Consider the following 24,536-nt stretch of genomic DNA (forward strand, 5'->3'; position numbering starts at 1 on the left):
ATGGGCAACTGACTGCACTCATATCAAAGGGGGCCGAATAATTATGCACACACCACTTTGCAGTTATTTATTTGTAAAAAATGTTTGGAATCATGTATGATTTTCGTTCCACTTCTCATGTGTACACCACTTTGTGTTGGTCTTTCATGTGGAATTCCAATAAAATTGATTCATGTTTGTGCAGTAATATGACAAAATGTGGAAAACTTCAAGGGGGCCGAATACTTTTGCAACCCACTGTATTTACTGTAGTTTTCTTAGTATTTATGGCATCATTGTGACTCTAAAGTACCCCATATGCCACCTGGGTAATTATTTTGTCCTAATTAATACTTTTATATACATGGGTTTGACTGGCTACCCAAATGATATGATATAAAAGAGCTGATTGGTCAGATTTTACTAACTAATTTTCAGAATAATCTTAAAGTGTACCAGAGATGAACGATTTCCAATAAAATATACATACCTGGGGCTTCCTCCAGCCTGATCGCTCACATGGGGTCCTCTTCTTCCTCTCCGTTTGCTCAGTACTGGCCTCGAACAGTACCTTTTTTACCTACTGTTTAGTACTAGAGAGATCTAGTCTAGTACTAGAGAATCTTAGGAGAAAAAGTTAATTGTCTTTAATCTGATCTCACATGAGCTGAAAATTAATATAAGAAAAAAATAGTGTGAATTCTTTAGAGTGTCACTTGTTGGGCCCATGTTGTATGTACGAATACATAGTGTTCATACATGATATTTTAATCTTAAAATGTAAAAACAAAAATAGCATTTAAAATTGCATATATAAAATAAAAACAAATCACTATAGATTTACTTTAAAGAGACTCTGTAACAAAATTTTCAGCCTTAGTTCTTCTATCCTATTAGTTCCTTTGCCTGTTCTAATGTGCTCTGTCTTACTGCAGCCTTTCCTAATTGCACAGTGACTGTGTTATCTCTGTTATATAATCTAATCTGTTTCCTTCTGTTGGCTCTCGGGCTAAGGCTTGAATGTGTGAAATGTGCAGGGCTGCTTGTGATTGGATAGAAGCGATACACACCCACTGCAGGCCCCCTGCAGGCTCTGTGTGACTCACACACTCTGCTTATGTGAGCCTATCACAAGCTGGTTAGTTTGTTTGTAAACACTGCCTAAAACTGTTAATTACAAGCCAGGATTGCAGCAGGGAGAGGCAGAAACAGCACAGAGGGGCACAGAAGAACATAAGGAATAGAATGGTATGCTTTTTGCTGTAAAAATTTTAGAGTACAGATTCTCTTTAATATCGGGTAAAAATTATAACAGTGATCTGTCTTTTCCATGTCTATCTGGAAGCATTTAAAGGGTTCCAAAATTAATATGTAACATGAGCTGATAAACATGCGTATGCACAATCCCAGTTTTGCCACCTTAACCATTTCAGCCCGCGGGGATTTTTCACCTTATGCATCAGAGCAATTTTCACCTCCCATTCATTCGCTAATAACTTTATCACTACTTATCACAATTTATTGATCTATATCTTGTTTTTTCCGCCACTAATTAGGCTTTCTTTGGGTAGTACATTTTGCTAAGAATTATTTTTATAAATGCATTTTAACAGGATTAATAAGAAAAAAATGGAAAAAATTCATTATTTCTCAGTTTTCGGCCATTATAGCTTTAAAATAATCCACGCTACCGTAATTAAAACCTATGTATTTTATTTGCCCGTTCTTCTTGGTTATGACACCATTTAAATTTTGTCCCTATCACAATGTATGGCGCCAATATTTTATTTGGAAAAAGGTGCATTTTTTCTGTCTTGCGTCCATCACTATTTACAAGCGTATAATTTAAAAAATGTTCGTAGTATACCCCCCTTCAAATGCATATTTAAAAAGTTCAGACCCTTAGGTAACTATTCATGTCTTTTTTTTTTTTATTGTAATTTTTTTTCCATTAAAAATTTTATTTGGGTAATATTTTGGTGTGGGAAATAAAGTTAATTTTTAATGTTATTATATGTGTAAATTGTAATGTAAAAAATATGTAGATGTAGTTTTACTATTTGGCCACAAGATGGATGCCTTGAATTTTGTTTTCTCTTTGTGCTTCTCGCTAAGCGGAAGCACAAGGATGACGCGGAAAATGTTACGTGCAGAAAGACTGAAGCCTCTTGTAAGAGTGCTTCGGTTTTTCTGCTGGGGACACGGATCGGTGATCGGGAACCATGTTCCCGTTCACTGATTCCAGGGCTACCGTAGGACAGCACGGGCAGGGCCGGATTTGTAATCTTTACCGCCCAAGGCCACTGTCACCAGCCGCCCCTCTTCAGTATAGGTAGCAAGATGACCCCTTCCCTCCAGTATAGGTAGCCAGATGGCCCCCTTTATCCCTCCTTCTCCCACCCCCCTTCAGTATAGGTAGCCAGCTCGCCTTCACACCGCAGCAGCCATCAGCTTCACTCATTTCTCCGCTCATCTCCAGTGCAGAAGCTTCCTCTTTCTTTCTGTCTCCAATGCTGCCCAAGTCCATAGGCACCGTGGCCGCAATGCAAATGTGCACAGAGAGCAGGGTGGCTGCTGCACAGGCAGCTAGCAGCAGAGTACCACTGTCAGGCGCTTGCCTCATCTCCCTGCATTGCAACATTTGCAAGCTTGCAAATGCTGCACCAGTTTAGCCTGCTGCTTTGGTGCCCTTTCTCCTGTGGTGCCCTAGGCCATGGCCTAGAAGGCCTTGGCCTAAATCAGGCCCTGAGCACAGAGGCGCGCGCGCTCTCGCGCACGGGAGCATGCTGAAGCACGGCACAGCAGCAGAGCAGCCGCCCGGACGTGAGCTTCACGTCCGGGCGGCAGAAATGGTTAAAGTGACACTTAAACAAGAAAAAAAAATGAGTTTTACTCACCTGGGGCTTCTACCAGCCCTCTGCAGCCGCCCCATGCCCTCGGAGTCTCGATCGGAACCCCCTGTTCCCCGCTGGCAGCTACTTCCATTTTCAGTGACAGGCCCAACAGGCCTGGCCACGCGTCTGCTTCTTTGTGTTCCTGTCCGCAATAGCGCCCTCTATCCTGCTATTTCTGACAGGAACGCGAAGAAGCAGACCCGTGGCCTGGCCTGCCGGGCCTGTCGCCAAAAACGAAAGTAGTTGCTGGCGGGGGATAGGAGGATCCGAGCTGGACTGCAAGGGCACAGGATGGATGCAGGGGGCTGGTAGAAGCCTCAGGTGAGTAAAACTCATTGTTTTTCCTGGCCTAAGTTCCCTTTAAGGAGGAAATAAACTCTGACATAACATTTAGTAAAAACATGTTTTCCTACTTTTTATTACCCATACAACTATCATATTTTCTTTTTGTGCACAAGTATTATTGTCTGTTTACAAATTACGAGTTCCTAAAGTACAGTTTATCTGCACTCAAAGCTGCCATTGTAATGTATTGCATAGCTGCTGTAAATTATATATTAAAATGTATAAAGTGAGAATATGTCTTCTCTTGTTTACGCTTTTGGCTTGCATTCACCTGAGACATTGCTAGCAGTGTATATGTTATCTTTTTGCTTTCTTATCAGCTACTATTGTAATCCCTTCCTCAAGCTCTGCAAAAGTCTAATGCTAGGAACACACCATACAATTTTGTGTTAGATAGATGGTTCGATAGATAATTTCTGTCATGTCTAATATTATTTGCGAACATTTTTCTGGTCGATTTCTCCTAGAAGTGAATGGAAATTGATGAGAAAAGATAAGCAAATCGAGTGGGAAACTGAGCGGAAAAAGGAATCGAAAATCGATCGAACGGAAAATTGACCGAAAAAACGCATTGTGGCTACCTAGCATAAGCTTCCTAGTGAAGAAGAATGTGCTATGTTTAACTGTATGAATGCTTTACTGCTGCCAGCGTTTTTTCTGGTACTATCTTTTTTTTTTGCTGTAAATAATCTTTTAGCGCAAAGAAGCAAAGAAGAGTTCCATATCACTTTAACGTACTATGAGAGGCCCCGTGGGGGGAGAAGTTTCTTTCTTCTGTCCTGAGAGAATGACAACTAAAGGCGCAGAGAGATAAAAACTTTCTGCTCTCTGCACAATTGTTCTAATGACTGCATCTGCTCAGCCACTAATAAGTAATCATACAAAGTTTTGTAGACAAAGATTTGTAGACAGTCCCTGTTTAGTGCTCTGCAGGGTCTTGTGCACATTGCCCATCCCCCAACTTTTCTACCCCTCCCCAAGTGCTCTGTACTGTAGTGATGCTGGAGGAGTCTGGAGAACCAGTTTTACTCCATCAGAGGAGGGCAGAGTGAGGCTGGGAGTACACTCGTCTGTCAGTTTTCTGTATGCATTTTCTGTACACCATTTGTGTCTGTATGTGTGGTAACATGCACGTTTTATCACAGAAGCTAATGTAATTGATAGAGAAAATGTGTTATTCAATTGGCACTAGCCAATTGAATAACATTGGTTCTCAGTTTACCTGTGCAGAAAGCGAAGGGGGGAGGGGCCCCATCTAAAGTTCTGCAGGGGGGTTCAGTGATTTCTAGTTACACCCCTGATGGAGATGGTAAAATTGGTCAGTGATAGGCCAATCATAAATACTGACAGTGAGTATTAGGCTTAAAGAGGAACTCCAGTGAAAATAATGTAGTAAAAAAAAAGTTATTCATTTTTACCATAATTATGTATAAATGATTTAGTCAGTGTTTGCTCATTGTAAAATCTTTCCTCTCCCCGATTTACATTCTGACATTTATTACATGGTGACATTTTTACTGTGGGCAGGTTATGTAGCTGCTCCTAGCTGTTTTGGCTGTTAGAGACAGCTGTAAACAGCCATTTCCTGTCTGTGAACATTGTTACATTGTGGCAGTTTGCCAGGAGTACCGCGGTACTCAGAGCTTCTTGTGGGAGGGATTTCAGCACAAAATCAGTCATACAGCGCCCCCTGATGGTCTGTTTGTGAAAATCATTATATTTCTCATGTAAAAGGGGGTATCAGCTACTGATTGGGATAAAGTTCAATTCTAGGGTGGAGTTTCTCTTTAAGACTTTGTATCAGCTACAGCCTACTTTCACCAGGCTTTTGGCCTGGTTAACACTGCGGCCTGGTGCACACCAAAAACCGCTAGCAGATCCGCAAAATGCTAGCAGATTTTAAAAAAGCTTTTTCTTCTTTTTCTGTAGCGTTTTAGGTAGCATTTTGCGGTTTTGTGAAGCGTTTTTGGTGTAGTAGATTTCATGTATTGTTACAGTAAAGCTGTTACTGAACAGCTACTGTAACAAAAAACGCCTGGCAAACCGCTCTGAAGTGCCGTTTTTCAGAGCGGTTTGCGTTTTTCCTATACTTAACATTAAGGCAGAAACGCATCCGCAATCCAAAATCTGCAACAGCCCGGGAGTATGCATTTCTGCAAAACGCCTCCCGCTCTGGTGTGCACCAGCCCATTGAAATACATTACCCTAGCGGATCTGCACCCACAAGCGGATCGCAAACCGCAGCAGAACCGCTCTGGTGTGCACTAGGCCTAAAAGAGCTTTTTTTAGCGCTAGTGGAAAAGCTCTTGCTAATGCAATGCTGTTTTTTTTTTTTTTTTTTTTTTTTTTTTTAATAAAATCACATTGCTCAAGTGAAAACAAACTCGTAGCATTACATTAGCGACAGCTTTTAAAATCACAAGTGCTTAGATAAAGCTTTTGCAGTGTGAACCAGCCCTACATAGTATTTATCAACACGCACCATCTGCTGTTGTCAAGGCATAACGGAAACAAAATCATGTCATCAGTAATCTCTACGTAAACTGCAAACAGCATTAATAAGAGTGCAAATATGCCTCACATGAGAATGAATCGCATTGATGTCACTATTTTTGGCTCAGGTGAGTTGAAAGAAGAAATAATACAAATAGGAATTTGATTAACTCTCCCCGCCCTTTTCTTTTACATGTAGATACTTAGCTCACAGAATAAAAAAAAAGCCTCACTCTCGGCTTCAGTACACGGTAATCAGTGCTGCGATTAGTGCGTCTCACCCTGGTGACTCACTACTGGGTATTTAAGAGGTACAACAAAAGATTCAGCCTATTCTGATTAGCTGCCAGCACTCGTTCAGAAAAGAGCTCACCTCACCTGCAAGCATGTTTTTTACCAGGTGTGCAAAGTGTATTGGTGGTCTTCTGCTTGGTTTGGCCATTCTGAGTATTGTAGCCAACATCTTGCTCTATTTTCCCAATGGAGAAACGCAGTGGGCCCGAGAAAATCGCCTGTCTAGATATGTGTGGTTTTTCCATGGAATTGCAGGAGCTGGACTTGTTGTAAGTATGACATCAGGCTGCTTTATAATATTCTATTTCATAGGTTTGTTTCCAGGGACGTGATTATAATCTGATGATCATAGTGTTACTACTGGTACTATGGCCCTTATTCAGTTCACTTTTTCTCCTAAGTTTTCTCCAAGGAGATCATTTTTAATTTTCTGTTCAAAGTAGCTTTTCACTCTGCAATTGCAAAAGTACCAAAAATTGGGGGAAAAGTGGATGGATAAGGGACCATATGCAATTAATTTTTTTGTCCTTAGGTTTCTCCTAGGTGATATCTTCAAACTTACAAATAAAATGCCTTTTAAAGCCACCAGCAAGCTAGAAAATACTCAGAATAATTTTGACAGCGCTTTTCACCTTGCAGAGTGCAGAAAAGTTAATTTAAACAGAAGATCCAAAAACATCTCCTAAGACAGTGTTTCTCAAACCTGTCCTCGTCACCCCTCAACAGTGCATGTTTTGCAGGCAACCTCCCCTATGAACAGGTGGGGTAATTAGTGTAATTAGCTACAAGGAATCACCTAGCTGAGACCCTAATTACCCCACCTGTGCATAGGCGAGGCTGCCTGCTAGGGATGGTCGGAAATTCCAAATTCCAATTCTGCAGAAAATCCGCTTTCCGCCATTGCCGATTACCGCTACCGATTCTGCTTTCCGCTACCAATTTCCGCATTCCGATGCGGATTTCCACGAAAGTCGCGGAAATTTCCACCGATTTTAACATGGATTTTCTCAAAAACTGCAAAGTCTTTTTGAAAAATGTTTTTCCTCTTGTTCCCACACTTCTGTTTAACATACCCTGAACATTTGGTGTTTCTAGAACCTATGGGGGCTTTGCTATTAACCACTAAAGTCGGCGGATTTTGACTATAATGTAAAATGCCGAACATCCGCATTACTGATATGCAGTAATTTTATGACAATCAGAAGACTCAGAATGAATAAACTAATCACAGAATGGATTTAGGCAGAAATTTCCGCATTCTCTGATTGACTTATTCATTCTGAGTCTTCTGATTGACTTAAATTACTGCATATCAGGTAATGCAGATTTTCTGCATTTTACATTACAGTCAAAATCCACCAACTTTAGCAGTTAATTGCAAAGTCTTTTCAAAAAGACCTTGTAGTTTTTGAGAAAATTGATGTTGAAGTCGGCAGAAATTTCCACGAAAATGTCTGCGATTTCCGTGGAAATCCGCCTACCACACTTGTATTACCGATTTCCGCATTCTGATGTGGAAATGCAATTTCCGAACGGAGCGAGCATCCCTACTGCCTGCAAAAAGTGCACCATTGGGGAGTCACGAGGGCAGGTTTGAGAAACAATGTCCTAAGGCCCGGTTCACACTTGCGGTTTAGTAAAAACCGCACCGGATGTCCGGACCGCACCGTATCCGGACCGGACCTGATCCGTACGGTTCCTATCCGGATCCGGTCCGTTTGCATCCGGTTTCCGTGCGGTGTGAACACGGTTGCGGTCCGGATCCGGTTTCTTAAGGAGATAACATCCTTTTAATTACCTGGGGTCTGGGAGGTCAGCAGAAGGGTCTGGGGTCATTGTTGGAGACAGGTGGACGTGTGGAGACCATCCGTGGATACAGAGACTGCAGTTGGGACCATGGATCCAGGCATTTACTCGTAAACTTGGGAATTCTTTCTGTTGTTACTCGTAAACCTGGGAATTCTCTCTGTTGTTCGCCTCCTTCAGCAGACATGTTGCTGGCAAAAAGAGCTCCAGCATGAAATCGCTGCTGCCCCACTCTTCGCTGGGCCCATGTGGTCCCCATCCAAAATGCATAGGAAGTGGGGTAGAACGTCCGGTTTTTGTAGCCAGTGTGTTGTGCGCTCTCCGGCTCTCATTGCTTTGTATTGGCCGGATGGTGCAGTCCGGCTCCGCTCCGGATACGGCTGCCGGAGGAGCCGGACCAAAAAATAGCGCATGTTGGAACGGACGCCGGAGTCCGGATCCGGCCCGGATCCGGTCCGGCTCCGGTCCGGCAGAACGGACGCATGTGAACGGACGCATAGGCTTTCATTGCCATGCCGTGCGTCCGTTCCGTCCGTTCTGAAAGCGGTCCGGCTCCAGCACGGCGATTCCGGACGGCCACCGCTAATGTGAACCGGGCCTTAGAGATAACCTAGGAGAAAAAGTGAATTGCATACGGCCCAAGTTGGAAATTATCTATCTGGCAGGTAAAGCTAACAGAAAATTGTATGGTGTATTCCCAGCATATTATATATATATATATATATATATATATATATATATATATATATATATATATATATATATAATCACAAAATGCCAAAAGATTGCATTTAAAATTCCTTTGCAGTGCGATAGTGTTGTGATTGCATTTTGTGATTAAGTATTTTGCATTAAGTGTGAAAGAACCCTTTTACTGTTCCCCTAGTACACACCATACAATTGTCTGTTTGATTTTTCTGTAAGATTTTCTGTTAGATTATTTTCTGTAAAGTACTGGTAGAGACTGGTAATTATCTCTGGTGCATTGGCCCATATGCAATTCACTTTTTCTCCTGAGTTTTCTCCTTGGTAATATTTTCACACCTTGTCATAAAATGCCTTTTAACCCCCAGCAAGCAAGAAAATACTAAGAATATATTTGACATCAAGCTTTTACCTACTTTTTAGTACTTTTTCAAGTGTAAAATGCTGTTGTTTAAAAGAGGATGTGAAAATTATCTCCTAGGAGAAATCTCAGGAGAAAAAGTAAATTGCATATGGGCCATTGTCTTCTCGTTATCTCCTGCTGAGTAGAACAATGCTTAATTGCTAGGCAGATAGATGGTTAGATAGATAATTTCCAACATGTTGGAAATTATCTATCTGGCATGTAAATCTAAAGCCCCATCTACACGATACAATTCTTTGTGCAATTCGATTATGATTCTATGTACGATCCGATCAAATCAGACATGTCCGACATGTCCATACATGCTATTGTCACCAAAATTGCTACTTATGTTAAAGCTAATGGGAACCCGTTTTTGAAAAATAAGTCAGATACTCACCTAAGGAGAGGGAGGCTCTGGGTCCCATAGAGCACTCCCTCTCCTCTCCCGGTGCCCGCTGTTGTCCTGGCTCCCCCGTAGCGGTATTCAAACAAACAAACAAACAAACACAGAACACTTATATCGCGCTTTTCTCCTGGCGGACTCAAAGTGCCAGAGCTGCAGCCACTTGGACACGCTCTATAGGCAGCAGCAGTGTTAGGGAGACTGGCCCAAGGTCTCCTACTGAATAGGTGCTGGCTTACTGAACAGGCAGAGCCGAGATTCGAACCCTGGTCTCCTGTGTCAGAGGCAGAGCCCTTAACCATTACTCCATTTCGGTCAAATACCGCTGTCTCCCGGGCGAAGGGAGGCTTCGGGAATGCTAAAGGAGCCTGAGTGCTCCCGAAGACGGGCCGCTCTACACTGCGCACGCGCGAGCACCCTCTATGACACACTCGCATGTGCGCCACCTGTCTTAGGGAGGACTCGGCTCCCGAAGACTTCCGAAGTCCCCACGCTTGCGGATGCGAACGGGGGAGACATCGCAGCACGGAGGGCACCGGGAGAGGAGATGGAAGGCTCATTAGGACCGAGCCTTCCCTCTCCTTAGGTGAGTATCTGACTTTTTTTTGAAATATGGGGTCACATTAGCTTTAAGGAGAATAGTGGTAATAAGTAAAACATGTCTCAAAATCGATTTTAAAAATGCAAAGGAAAATGTTTTTTAAATTGTAATTTTTCTGAGTGTAAAAATCATTTTTAAAATCAATTTTCTTAAAAACTACAAGCTCCTTTCTGAAAATGTCTTTTGATGGGGGCTTGTTATTTACCGCTAAAGTCGGCACAACATGACGTGAATATTACGAGAAATTATGGTTCCTGATTACATTTAAAAAGGAAATGCATTATGGTTTTTCCTGAAATTTTGCATTACGATTTCACATTGTAATTGCGATTTACATTGGGAAATTACAATTATGTGAAATTCATGATTGCTCATCACTACTCTGTACATTTTTCCAAGGTCATGCTCATAAGCTGTCCATACACCTGGACTGATACCTTGCCTCTCCTCTCAGTTTTCAAACTACAAACTGTTCGTGCCCAATTAGAGTCCTTTATTTAGGGCTCAATGTTTTGAGATCCATAAGTTTTATGCTCTATATACATAGTTTTTGGCACCAATACTGTGAATCCACAACAGGAAAGTAAGTGTGAAGGAGGGTAGAGTTAATGCTGATGGCAGTGTGATGCCTAGTTTGAACATAAGTATTAAATATTCTAAGTAGTTTTAGCCATGGCAGCCAATAAAGACCAACCGGTGTCTTACAGACAGTGTGTACTGTGAGCAGCCAACATCTGCTACAGATCCAGAATACTGGTTCTTTAGTGATCCCCAATGCCAAGGAGTGCATTACTCACCCCGTTTGTGGTAAGCTCTCCATTGTGCGTGGCTCATTGTTCCTCATGCCCCCAATAGCAACTAGGTAGTCAAATTGCTACCCTGGATGCTAATTACACATCTCTACAGTGTCGGCTGTTCATTGTTACCGGGGGATCGAGTACCAATCTTTACCAAGCGACAGCAATCCTTTGGCATGTATTGAGCTTTAAACTGGATAGAAACACCCAATTTTGATTTTCCAATGATTGGACAATTTTACCACCTTCATGTAGTATAAGGGCCAAGAGATTTTAAGTGCTATGAATAGATTGTGTAGGTAAGCGCTCATACTACATGGAGGGGGTAAAATCTACCAATCACCGGTTGTGAGTTCAGTGACGGCCCTTTCAAATAACAATACACCTTTCTGATAGAAGAGGAAGGTGGCTCAGGAAACATGACCAATGGAAAAAAATATAAATCTAGCCCTGTTATTAATTGGCATTAGTTGTGAAACGTGTTGCATTGTCCCCTGGATAGGCCTCTCTTACTGGCACAGGAAGGTGGAACCCAACCCTCAACTTCCTCCCAGATCCTACAATTATTTTGTATTTCATACAGTATGATGTATATTTATATCATAAAAACCGTGTAAATGAATTGACAAATGCTTGCGTAATCTTGTAATCTGTCATGTTGCCTCGTGCTGAACACAGTTTTATAAATAGATATATTATTTATTTTGACATCACCCAGAAGAATAATACCTTTCATTAAGGGTGTAGTGTTATAGCAAGATCCTTTACAATCATACCAAAACTGTAATTTTCTGCTGAGCTTCTGGACAGCACTGAGCACAGCAGAAGGTTGCTGTTAAAATATTACATTTTCCACAAGGAAGACGGAGGCATGCTGAGTTTGCAATACCAAAGAAAATAACTGAATTCTAAATTGCAAGAAGTAGACAGGCTGCATGTACAGTAGGTAGAGCCCTTTACTGATTATTGAGTTCATTTCATTAGCTGGTGGTAAATCAGAACTATGATATAATTCAAATAACTACTAAAATGTGCAACATCCTTTATTAATTTGTAGTCAGTGGCATACCAGCTGGGGATGCAGAATTTGCAACCGCACCAGGGCCCCTGGTCATGAGGGGCTGACATGAGCTGCTGGACTCCAATTGTTGCATTAGCTCTTTATTGGTGATGGTCACCGCAGTATGGTGTTGATTCACCAAGCAAAATAGCACAAGCAACCTTCTGTCCTGAAGGCACAACATTTTGAACAGGGGGGGAAGGAGAGGAAACAATTAGATGGAGAGAGGCTCAGGAAGGCTCTATGGGATCCAAAGGCTTTTCTCTTTTGAGGTGAGTATCTCAGCCTCTGTTTGTGTTTGTTTTTGTTTTTTAAGCTCACTTCAGGTTTGCTTTAATGCTTAGCACTACTCAAAGCACATTGGGGTTGATTCACTAAGCGAAATAACATGCGCAACCTCCTGTTGCTCGCGCTATTAAATCAGCGCAACTTAATTTTCCCTTTCAAGCAGGCTACCCGCGCTAGTGGCAGCGTAGCATGCATAATTAAACAGTGGACGCTGCTTACCAAAGCTGTGCAGTAGTGCACCCAGAGGTGCTTGGCTCTTCTACTGACCACATATGCTATTACTCTGTTGTTATTTCCTGATGAAGTGGGATCAAACCTGCGAAATGCGTTGCATTGTCCCCTGGATAGGTAAATAAACTTGTTCTTTTTGACAAACACATTGGCATTTTTTGTCTTTGCTTGGAGGAAGTAAGACCACCGCTACCTCCTCATGTTTTACACTTATTTGATACTTTTACCCTTTTGGCAAATCTGTTTCCATCCTGTGATAATACATTCCACATTTAATCAACCTTACCATAAAGAACTCTTTCCTAAATAAATGGCTAAAACGTTTTCCCTCCATGCGTAGATCATATCCCCTAGTGCTTTGTAAAAGCCTAGGGATGAAAAGTTCATCCGCCAAGCTTTCATATTGGCTTTTGACATATTTAAACATGTTAATTAGATCTCCTCTAAGGCGTCTTTTCTCCAAACTAAAAAGGCCTAGTTTATCTAACCTTTCCTGGCAGATCCGCAAAATGCTAGCAGATTTTGAAACGCTTTTTCTTATTTTTCTATGGCGTTTTGCTAGCGTTTTGCGGATAGCTGCAGCGGATTTCAGTATAGTACATTTCATATATTGTTACAGTAAAGCTGTTACTGAACAGCTTCTGTAACAAAAACGCCGGCAAAACCGCTCTGAACAGGCGTTTTTCAGAGCGGTTTGCGTTTTTCCTATACTTAACATTGAGGCAGAAACGCACCCGCAATCCAAAAAATGCCTCACCCCGGCATTTTTCGTTTCTGCAAAACGCCTCCCGCTCTGGTGTGCACCACCCCATTGAGATACATTGACCAAGCGGATCCGCAGCCGCAAGCGGCTGCAGAAACGCTGCAAAAGCCGCTCGGTGTGCACCAGCCCTAAAACTGCACTATCCTTCCTGTAATGCGGTGCCCAGACCTGAAATGTGCTACTGAGCACTGAAATCCTTGCTGCAATCATCTATATTGTATGGGACAGTCATCCATCACCGCGCAGAGAAACGTGGACAAATTCTATGGTATTCATGGCCATCTGTTGATCTGATAAATGGATCCTTGTGGAAAGTGTGTGCTCTCCATGGGTCAATGTGTTTTAGGGCAGGAAATGGGGGGAACTATTTTCAGAAAAAATATAGATAGCACTACAGAAGTGATTTTTAATTATCAGCATTTGATTAAAAACTCCATACGGATGACATATTTGATAATGCATGACACATTATGAATCATGACATTTGTCCTGCGTGTCCTTGGGCCAGGCAGGGGCATATAAGAAATGCTTTTGCACTGTCACATTGCATTACATACCAAGTGTTTACATGAAACTGAAATTTAATTAAGCAGATGTATCATGCAGTGTTGAGCTCTTTACATTGCTATCAGCACACATTGGCTGTGACATTAATAATCTGGGCACTTGCTGTGTTTGGCACAGGTTGCTGGGACAGATTTCCTAATACATAAAGATGGCCATGCACTATGAGCAGGGCCGGTTCTAGACTTTGATGCCTGAAGCAAACTTTGGAGGAGCTGGTCAATGCTACTGATCGACTGCAGTGATTGGCCCAATGATGGTGCCAAGGTCTTGCCCACAAGACCATCGGCACCAGTTAGCAAAAGGAGCACCAGGCAGCTGTGAATGGCCGGTATGGTGCCAGCAACCCCCCCCCCTGATTGAATGCATGCCAAAGCTTCCCCTCTGACTGGCCAGAAATTCTTCAGAAAACAGTGACTGTTTTACCAGCATGCCCTATTTCATAAAAGTGTCCAATTTCCTGTTGATCGACTGTTCGATCTTAGAGATCCTTTAGAAATGATCATTTAGATCCACCAACGGAGGGGAAAATCATAAGCGATCTGATCAACCTAATAGAATCACCCCAAATTTTGCATTGACAGAATGAGTGATTGAATGATAGTTGTCATCAATCAGCACCATTAAAAGAAACCGTTCTGATTGATTGTTCAGGAGATTGTACTGTTAATGAGAACCATAAGAACTCAGCAGATACTGAATCAATAGTCAATGAAACCTCTGCTCCCTCTGCGTTGTATCTCTTGAGGCAGTACAAAGTTATGCATCCACTGATCGCTTGCCAATCCTCTCCTCACCCACTAATTGGAAATGTACCTGCATGCCTGATCACCCTTAACTTTAGTAAACAATCTGAAATTGATCTGATATGTCGGTGTCTGTAGATCACCAGCAGGTTCAATTAAAATGATCAAATCTGCTAGAAAAGTCAACCCATGTATGAACACCTTTTCAGAGCAAATTCTTCAGTTGTGATGAGTGAAATAGATACCTGTACAGTTATAATATGGTTATTGCACTTACTCTGACACATTTTATGGAAATATTAATTAAGTGAGGATTTATCACACTCACCTACATCTTTTAAGGACAATACTTATCATTCAGTCAGTAGTCACTAAAGGGCTTGATCACATGGATGATTGACAGTGGTGTATTTGTTTACTGCCAATCAGTTCAGTGGAAATGTAGACAAGCAGACATCTGTAGGTGCTCAGCTCTGGTGGTGGTACAATACTTGAATCAAGTCTACATGTTCATCTATACATGTTCATTACAGGTATTATGAAACTCAACATTTATTCTCCACTCTAAAAGATCAATTACAGCATAAATCCTACTAGGAAAAAATGAAATTAGAACGTCATTTAAACATTTAAAGTACCTAAAGTAAAAAGACAGAGTCTATTATGCCAGGTTCTGTGTTAATCTTATAGGACTGGGTGGCCTAAGGGTTAAACACTTACCTGATCGGTCCAACTTTATCCAGGAAGATGATTGCTCTGCCACCCTTGGGATTGTGGCCATGGTCATTTTTTTTTTCAAAGTATTTGCCGAGGCTCTGGCCATGCCCCGGTGGAATTGTTGTAGTTTGCCTCCAGCTTGGGAGTTGTAGGCTGATTAGTAGCTGTCGATCTGGAGGTGGGCTGCTGCAATTTCAGAAGTGCTTTGGCAGGCACTGGAAATATGCATTCCCAAGGTACGCGTTACGCACAGCACTTTCTTCTTCAGTGGCTTCCTAGCTATAGCTAGGAAGTGATTACATTTTCTTTTGTTTATGTTTCCTATCAGCCACAATTAGTAAACATCCCTATCAGTGCTTTATGTAAACTGCATGCTTTACAGAAGTTGAAAAAAGGAGAGAAATGGTCACTAGATACTTTAATATATAAACACAGCAGCTATGCAATTAAATGCAATGGCAGTTTTCAGAACAGATAAACTTTACTTTGGGAACTTGTCATTTGTAAACAGAGGAAATGACCTGTGCACAAAAGCAAATATGATAACTGTTTGAGTAATGAAAAGTAGGAGTTTCATTCCACTTTAACTATTGTATTTCTTCTGTTATCCTAGGTTCTGCTTCCAGCATTTGTATTCCTTGGCCTTGAAGAAGAGGATTGCTGCGGGTGTTGTGGCAACAGGACCTGTGGAAGAAGCTGTGCAGTAAGTCCCTCCACAGTTGTCTTGTAAAATATATTTTTAGTGACTCAACACTGGTTACCTGGCATACTTACCATGTTTGCATTACAGATGCTGGGATCCGTTGTAGCTGCCCTGATTGGAATTGCTGGAGCTGGGTATTGCCTCATTATTGCAGCTCTGGCATTGGCAGAAGGACCGTATTGTGAAACCTCTACCGGGTGGACCTATCCCTTTCAAAACACTAGCTTTAAGTATGAATCTATTTATTGAAAAAATCCATAATTCACATTCAGTTATAATTAGTGTCTGTATTAATAAATTAATTCATTGAAACATGCATTAACTATTTAAAGAGGAACTCCAGTGAAAATAATGTAATGAAAGAAAGTGCTTAATTTTTACAATAATCTTTATAAATGTTTTAGTCAGTGTTTGCTCATTGTAAAATCTTTCCTCACCGATTTTCATTCTGACATTTATCATATGGCAACAACTTTACTGCTGGCAGATGATGTCTGTGGAAGGAGATGCTGCTTTTTTGGCAGTTGTTAACAGCTGGTATTTCCCACAATGCTATAAGGCTCCCACAGCGTGATGTCAGCGCCCTGATGCTGACATCACGCTGTGGGAGGGGTTTCACCACAATGTCAGCCATACAGAGCCCCCTGTTGATCCGTTTGAGAAAAGGTAAACATTTCTCATGGGAAAGGAGGTATCAGCTACTGACTGGGATGAAGTTCAATCCTTGGATACGGTTTCTCTTTAAAGGACAACTGAAATGAGACATGTCATATTTTTTCCTTTTAAACAATGCAAATTGCCTGACATTCCTGCTGGTCCTCTACCTCTAAAACCTTTAGCCATGGACCCTGAACAAGCATGCAGATCAGATATTTTTCTGAAGTTTACAAAATCCCATGTGAAAAGGGCTAAATATGTGCTGCCTGTACTTCCCCCATCCACTCAGGAAGGGTGTGAAACTGCAGAGTGGAACAGTGCAGACAATGCCTAGCAACAGGTCAATCTCCTCTATGAATAAAAGATACTGTATAATGCTGGGCACAAGTCTCAGGGCATAGATATTGTCTATAAGATTATTCACGATACTCTGCCTTTAGCCATAGACCCTGAACAAGCATGCCATGCAGATCAGGTGATCTGACTAAAGTCTGACTTGATTAGCTGCCTGCTTGTTTCAGGTATGTGATTCAGACACTATTGCAGCCAAAGAGATTAGCTGGGCTGCAAGGCAACTGGTATTGTTTAAAAGGAAATAAATATGAAAGCCTCACTTTAGGTTCCCTTTAAGCATTGGTGAATAATACTTCTTGTTGTTGTCTTATTATTATGTTGTTATTATGATTAATGACAGCAGTATTTGTCATGATTTGGTTTCAGCTATCTGAGTGATCACTCCACCTGGTCCCAGTGTACAGCACCCCCCAGAGTTGTAACGTGGAATGTCACCCTGTTCTCTATTCTGTTGGGACTCTCTGGATTGGAGATCATTTTGTGCTTAATCCAGGTCCTCAATGGCTTACTGGGTGGCATATGTATTTGCTGCTGCCAACAGAAGACCCAGGTAACCTATATTATGTTTCTTACTGTACAGTCCATAATGTTAAAGGACATCCGAGGTGAAAATAAACTTATGAGAAAAACAATTGTATCTATCCTCCTCCTAAAAATAACTTTTTTTTAAGATATCCCACAGTATCATTTTATATTTAAATCTAGTTTTTACATTTTTACTGTTTCATTGTCTCTGCTCAATGACACATTCATTGAAGTATGCCAGAGCTCAAGTCTATGAAATATTGACCCTTTTTATCTCTTTTCTGCTCTCAGAGGCCATTTACTGACAGAAAAGGGTTTTATGGCTGTAATTACTTATCAGTGTGGGTTATGCTATAGTCTGACCCAGTCCAACTTGGTCCCGACCCGGACAGAAACTGTCACTTGCATACCTGATATTTAACGCTTTGAGGCAGAGAAAGAAAAAAAGGAACACAGACTAGTTATTTGTGTTTTGGCACTTTACATACACATGTCTATCTCATCATGTCACATGTCACCTCGGTTGTCCTTTAAGTTTCATGTACGATTGGTTTAATCACATATAGGTATTAGAGCCCCAGGTCAGTTTTTATATATGTATTTTAAAGAATATTAGTATAAATTAATTATACATAAAATGTTTTTTATGTAGTTTTTGCAAAATAAAAAATAAAAACTTGGGCACCATTTTTCACCTCTTCAGTCTCACCTCCTCAAGCTCCAGCTGCCTGCTCACTTACTCCCTCTTAGTCTAAAGGTCACGCCTCTGTATTAGAGGCTGACAGCCTTGATAGGCTACAAATCCAGCAGAGAGGCAAGGCATTAGCTGACAGAGCAATGGCTTTTCTCTTTTCATGCCCATGTGACTGAAGGAAGAGTATTTCAGAGGGACTGGGGTTTGAAGAAGCAATGGTCAGCCTTTGAGGATCTAGTTTATCCAGCAGCATTGCAGTAGCAGGCACTCACCTCTGTATTCCCTCTGCTGTAGCCTGTCCTTGGTGCCTCCTTGTCTGCAGCTTTCTGTGTGACGGAGGGAAGAGCCTGATACCAGAGCACCGATAGCATGCATGACTGAGTTCTTCTGCATGTATTTTCTTCTCTGATTATAATTTCCTGCACTTCATTCACAAGTCCAGATAGCACCAGGCTGGAAATTTTGGGAGCCGACCAATAGATGTGGGATGGGATGTACTAAGGACAGCCGTGTGACACAACTGTCCCCCTAGGAGGCACAGAAGCGATCAGCTGTCATATGTTGATGCCTATGATAGCCGATCTCTGTGATTGGCTGGTGGGGGGAGGGAGGGATATAAAAATAATTTAGAAAAAAGGGAAAATTATATATAAAAATTAATTAACAAAAAAAGCAACAAACATGCTGGCAGGGATCACAGCCCACCAACAGAAATCTCTGTTGGTGGGCAGAAAAGGGGGGGGGGAATCACTTGTGTGCTAGGTTGTATGGCCCTGCAGCGAGGCCTTAACCAGCCGGGCGGTATGGACGAGCTCAGCTCGTCCATCACCGCCGGAGGCTGCCGCTCAGGCCCTGCTGGGCCGATTTTCATCAAATAAAAAGCAGCACACGCAGCCGGCACTTTGCCAGCCGCGTGTGCTGCCTGATCGCCGCCGCAGCGCGGCGATCCGCTGCGTGCAGCAGCGAAAGAGGGTCCCCCCAGCCGCCTGAGCCCAGCGTAGCCGGAACAAAAAGTTCCGGCCAGCGCTAAGGGCTGGATCGGAGGCGGCTGACTTTCAGTTGGCTGCATGAAATAGTTTTTTTTTTATAAAAAAAAAACCCTCCCGCAGCCGCCCTGTCGATCTTAATAGAACGCCAGGGTGGTTAATGCTGCAGTGGCCTAAATTGTAAAAAATATCCTGGTCACTAGGGGGGTGTAAGCCTACGGTCCTCAAGTGGTTAAGCAAGTAAAGTAAAGTGCGGTACCATAGCAATGCTCACAACACCCATGTACCCATGAGTCATACTAATTGTGCAACGCGCAGTACTCTGGAGGCATTAGCATCGGTAATGTTGCCATGCGCCAATATTACCAGACTACCGGTAGCTCTTGCATCGGGCCTACAGGGACTTCAAAAGTAGTAGATAATGTAGGATCTAAAGCTGGGCATTCCCTGGTTAGATGTGGTCAATTAACCACAGGGCCAGATTTGTATTCATTACGGCCCAAGGCCACTGTCACCAGACGCCCCCTTCAATATAGGCAGCCAGATACCCCTCACTCCCCACTATAGGTAGCCAGATAACCCTCCCCCGCCCTCCAGTTTAATTAGCCTTCCCTCTAGTATAAAAAGCCAGATGACCCTTCCCAGTATAACCTGCTGCCCACCTGCCCTTGATCCTGTGGTGCCCTAGGCCATGGTCTATGTGTCCTTGACTTAGCTCCGGCCCTAATGATCGATATCTAATTAAATCAGTAATTTACCTTTCTGCTACCTGCTCCACGGGATATTAGATTAGACCTCAGGAAACCTAGTATCCCTCTCCTCACCACAGCTGCAGGCTTTTGTATTGCCTGTAGAGCTATGGAGCCTCCCATGCTGGTCCTGCCCACCACACAACACCCCCCCTTCCCATCGCTCACGACCTTCCCAGCCCCGTTCCCCACACTGTCAGCTCAATCTCACAGAAGGTGGCCTTTAGTGATCAAAGTTGAATTTAGAAAAAAAATTCAAACATCGATTATATGGGTCTCAACTTTGATTCTTGTTGTCTGATCTTATTCAGTGTTTAATTAGTAGAAATCTTCATTCACTTCTGTTTTAGCTGTTATAACATTTGTTTTTCTTTTTTTCCAGTCCTATCAATGCTGATAATGCCAGTAATCTCCAAGTGATGCGGATATGAAGATCTGAATTTTATGTTTTTTGCTTTTTAACCTGTAATGTACCTGTACAGAAGTCTGTATTTATAAGTGTGTTCTTTTGATATGTTTAAAAATAAACTTTTATATTTGAATCACAACATGAACTGTCTGACAGTGTAGCAGATACTGATGATGACCGTTGGCTTCATTAAGCAGACCTACCTCTTTTTTGTGTTCTTATTTGATGCTTTTTTTTGTTGTTGTTGTTGAGGTTGACTGATGTAAAATAAAATGGCAAAGTAATCATGGTGTTATATGTTTGGTTGTTAAACATGAGCCGTGTACTGCTGCTAGCAAGGTCCATACCACATCGCTTACAACAGTTTAAACAATATTGTGCACCTTTAAATCTTTAGTTATTGGGTAGGTTCTTTGTGTGGTGGAATACTTTACAAATATGTCACTGTCTAGAATGTGCAGCCTCGTGTTTCATCCTGCCACCCTGTGGTCAGTTAGCGTTACTACCTCGCATTTGAAATCGGACCTGAACTTAGAAGTCCTCTCTGCTCTACAGCATACGGTAATAACCTTTACACAAAAAACATGTCTGTTACAGCTGATACAAATCCTGAAATAAATCTTCACTGTTTCTACTTCCTGATTCATGGAAGCAGACATATTGTTAACATCCAGTGCTTTCAAATTAGGTTTTCTGCCATCTCTGCCGTGGCAGCCATGTGACACGGGGAGAGATCTGATTACAACTGGTGATTAGGCACAGATGAGGGGGAATTAGACAGGCTAAACTCTCTAAATACATACAGGGTGCATTTCACTATGTTTTCCTTCTGTCCTGTGCAAGAGTTCAGGTCCACTTTCTCATCCAGAGGAAGAGAAATCTATTCTACTTCAACACCAAGCCCTAAGCAGATCCGCCTAGATCCTACAATGCCACCAGATCAGTTTTCTGAATAAGGGCCTGTTTCCACTACACGCAGATCTGATGCAGAATGGATGCAGAAAAACTGACTCCAATGAATGCCTATGGGAAACTCTGCATCAGAAAAATTGCGTTTAGTGGAAACAGGCCCACAGGCATTCACTGGAGTCAGTTTTTCTGCATCCATTCTGCATCCAATCTGCGTGTAGTGGAAACAGGCCCTTAGAGTATTGTACTAGGAGCGATTTTTTTTTTTTTGCCATTTAGGCAATCCCAGGGGCATCATGCTAATCACTTTAATAGTGGTGCCCTTTTCCACTGTGGTGATCGGGCATGATGCAGTTTTTACATAATCACAATTATATGGCATGCTGCAGTTTTCCTGTGATTGCAGATAGATTGTACTCTATGGGTGTGCATGAAAATTGCATAGCAAGCGCAGTATTATGTGATTTTTGTGCAATTTACATGTGTGGTAGGAAGCCCAGCCCCTCATCTCCCTAAAATCTCAGTTGCGCCATAGATTACAAGGATTGCATGAAATATTGCACTGCAATGCACGTAACTGTGTGTGGAAAAAGCTGCACATCGCAATCCGAATCACAGCGTGTTTGTGTAAGCCCCCAAGATTTGCAGTGGAAAAGGGCTTTTAGAGAAAAAGTGAGGTTCTGCACAATGTCCCTTGAAGATAGTAAACCTTTATTTTGTCACATAAAACCAGCAGCACCGTGTAGCTAACGGAAAGGGCTTTTAGAAGTACGAAAGCCTACCAGTGTAAGGAAATGTTTGGCATATTTAGCATTATGAACATTGGCGTATATGGCGTTAGCCTTATGCTCACAAGTGTTTAAATACAGTACAGTAGTGGTCCTTCCTAACATGCAGCCAAAACTGAATTAACCATTTCAGGACATTTTATTGTAACATATAAAATCCGTATTATCAACAATTATAGGTTGCAACATTTTCAAAAAATAAGCAACTTTTCAATATGTAAATGACAACTGAAGTGAGAGGGATATTGAGACTGCCATATATATTTTCGTTTCAGGAAGTACTAGTTGCCTGGCTGTTCAGCTGATCCTCTCCATCTAATACTTTATGCCATAGACCCTGAACAAGCATGCAGCAGATCAGGTCTTTCTGACATTGTTGTCAGATCTGAGAAGATTAGCTGCATGCTTCTTCCAGGTGTGTGATTTAGACACTACTGTAGCCATATAGACCATCAGGGCTTTCAGGCAACTGGTATTGTTTAAAAGGAAATAAATATGGCAGCCTCCATATACTTCTCGCTTCAGGATCCCTTTAAACAAATCCAGCATTGAACTTAAAGGAGACTCTTGCCTTCTAGAAAAAATGGATTCAAACTAAGAAACCGGTGTGTACAGATCAGTGAATTTAGTTTCACTGAACAATCATGCATTGATAAGAAAAGTGGCCAATGTGGAGGCATCAAGCATAAAAACTAAAGACGATATTATACTTTTATCCATGCTACTGTATAATGCACTCTGTGCACCAACAATGTCAATATTCATTCGCTAAAGTTTCTGGGTGTACCATGGTAAGTATCAGTCATACCTAGCACGTAATTATAATATGACACATTACCATAATAACTGCATAGCCATAATACTGCAGACATAATTGTATGTGGTCCTTCGGCTTTATAAATCAAAACCTCACAATGAAGCAATGACAGCTGGAGATTGCTCCTAGTATTGCTACAATTCCTTGTATACATGCAGTTATGGTTATGCAGATGTGTTTTTCATGTGATTTGTGTTGAGAAGAACTCAATAGTGTGCCAAAACTGAGCATAAAGTCTGTTGTGATCTATCTTAAAATGTGTGTTAACAGATAAATATATACTGCATTGCTGTACAGTATATATATGGTCTTGTCACTAACTGTCCCTCAAAGTAGCTCACAATCTAATCCCAACAATTGTCATATGTCTATGTATGTATTATGTAGTGTATGTGTTGTTTTTGGGATAGCCCATGCAGAAATGGGGAGAACATGCAAACTCCTTGCAGATAGTCCCCTGGCTGGGAATTCGAACCGGGGAACCAGCGCTACAAGGCGAGAGCGCTAACCCCTACGCCACCGTGCTGCCTGGTGCATATAATGTACACTTATTGAAAATGCTTCTGTCATCCCATTTAGCACACCAGCTCCCTCCTCCCAACTGCACCTAATGCCTGAAACACACCATGCAATTTCCTGTCAGATAGACGAGTCCAACTGATTATTTTCAACAGGTGCGATCTGATTTCCTATCATTTTTTTTTACAATTTTGTACAGAAGATCAGAAAACGATCGGAATTTAGATCAGACCTGTTGGAAATAATCGATTTGACCTGTTTATCTGACAGGAAATTTTGTGGCGTGTACCAGGCATGTCACTTGTAGAACTTTGGTGTATACTCTGCTGCTGCTACTTCCTCCTACCAATAGGTAGTGGCAACAAGGACAGGAAGCCTGCCCATTCCTTTCAGTGTAGAGGCAAAGGCCATGTGCTGTCTTCTACACTACAGACAGAGTGGCCCTGGGGACTGGAGCAGTATTTATATAAACAGAAGGCAGAGGACTAGCTATTACAGTCATAGTGCACTGCTGTCTATAAGTTCAGTCAGGTAGGAACAGATAACGGGCTATTAAGGTGGGAAGCAGAAAATGTGGACGCTGGGAAGGCTTGGGCCCCGTAGTAGGTCCCCATGTTATTAGCCCCTTATAGCGGCTATAACGGAAAATGTGTGCACAGGAGGTGCCCGAACAAAAATAGTGTACTTTAGAGGCACCCGCTATAAAACAGAAGTGCCTGCTATTTTGTGGGGGGCAATTAAAGGGAGGCTTACGTTACATAAGTAGCTAGTCATGCCACATGACCGAAAGAATTTTGCTACTTTTTGCAATCACATGCAACTTGCAAAACGCGAGGATACTAGCAAAATAATGAAAATCACAGGGATCCTTTTAAACTAGTGAGATTTTGCCTAATTGCAAATGTTCAGCATTTTTTTTTTTTGCGTTTTCACTTTGTGCTCCCAGCATCCAATATAAATTGCAGTAAAATCGCATTGTAAAATTGCAACAAAAATCGCATTATGATTTGCCATGTTAAAAGCTCTCAGTGGTTATCCAATCCCGTATATAACAATTCCACTGCATGCAAATTTATGAACACAACCCCATTAATTACAGCACACGTTCAGTGTATGTCAGCCATGGAAACTGGTAGCACGAGTGTCTTTAGTAGCACAGGAATGCTGTCAGTCACACTTTGTTTTGGCCTTTCTGAGTTACCAAGTGTCTGAATTGTTTGTTCAAATATCTCAGCAACCACACACAGTCCTCCCTCCAAACATTAGAGCACCTGCAGCCAGCACAGAGATTCTACTAACATTATCATTTTACACTTCTATATTTATTTTCTTCA

General features: G+C 41.9%; 1 protein-coding gene across 1 annotated transcript; it reads left to right on the plus strand.

Moving 5' to 3' along the window:
- The first annotated feature begins 5,960 nt into the window (after positions 1-5,960).
- On the plus strand, positions 5,961-20,453 carry LOC137570537 (transmembrane 4 L6 family member 1-like). The gene is made up of 5 exons (XM_068279230.1): positions 5,961-6,274; positions 15,706-15,795; positions 15,883-16,025; positions 17,173-17,356; positions 20,143-20,453. The coding sequence occupies exons 1-5, from the start codon at positions 6,098-6,100 to the stop codon at positions 20,155-20,157; spliced, it is 609 nt and encodes a 202-aa protein (XP_068135331.1). The 5' UTR covers positions 5,961-6,097; the 3' UTR covers positions 20,158-20,453.
- The last annotated feature ends 4,083 nt before the right edge of the window (positions 20,454-24,536 follow it).

Source organism: Hyperolius riggenbachi, chromosome 4 (assembly GCF_040937935.1).
Source record: "Hyperolius riggenbachi isolate aHypRig1 chromosome 4, aHypRig1.pri, whole genome shotgun sequence".
NCBI classification, from domain to species: domain Eukaryota; kingdom Metazoa; phylum Chordata; class Amphibia; order Anura; family Hyperoliidae; genus Hyperolius; species Hyperolius riggenbachi.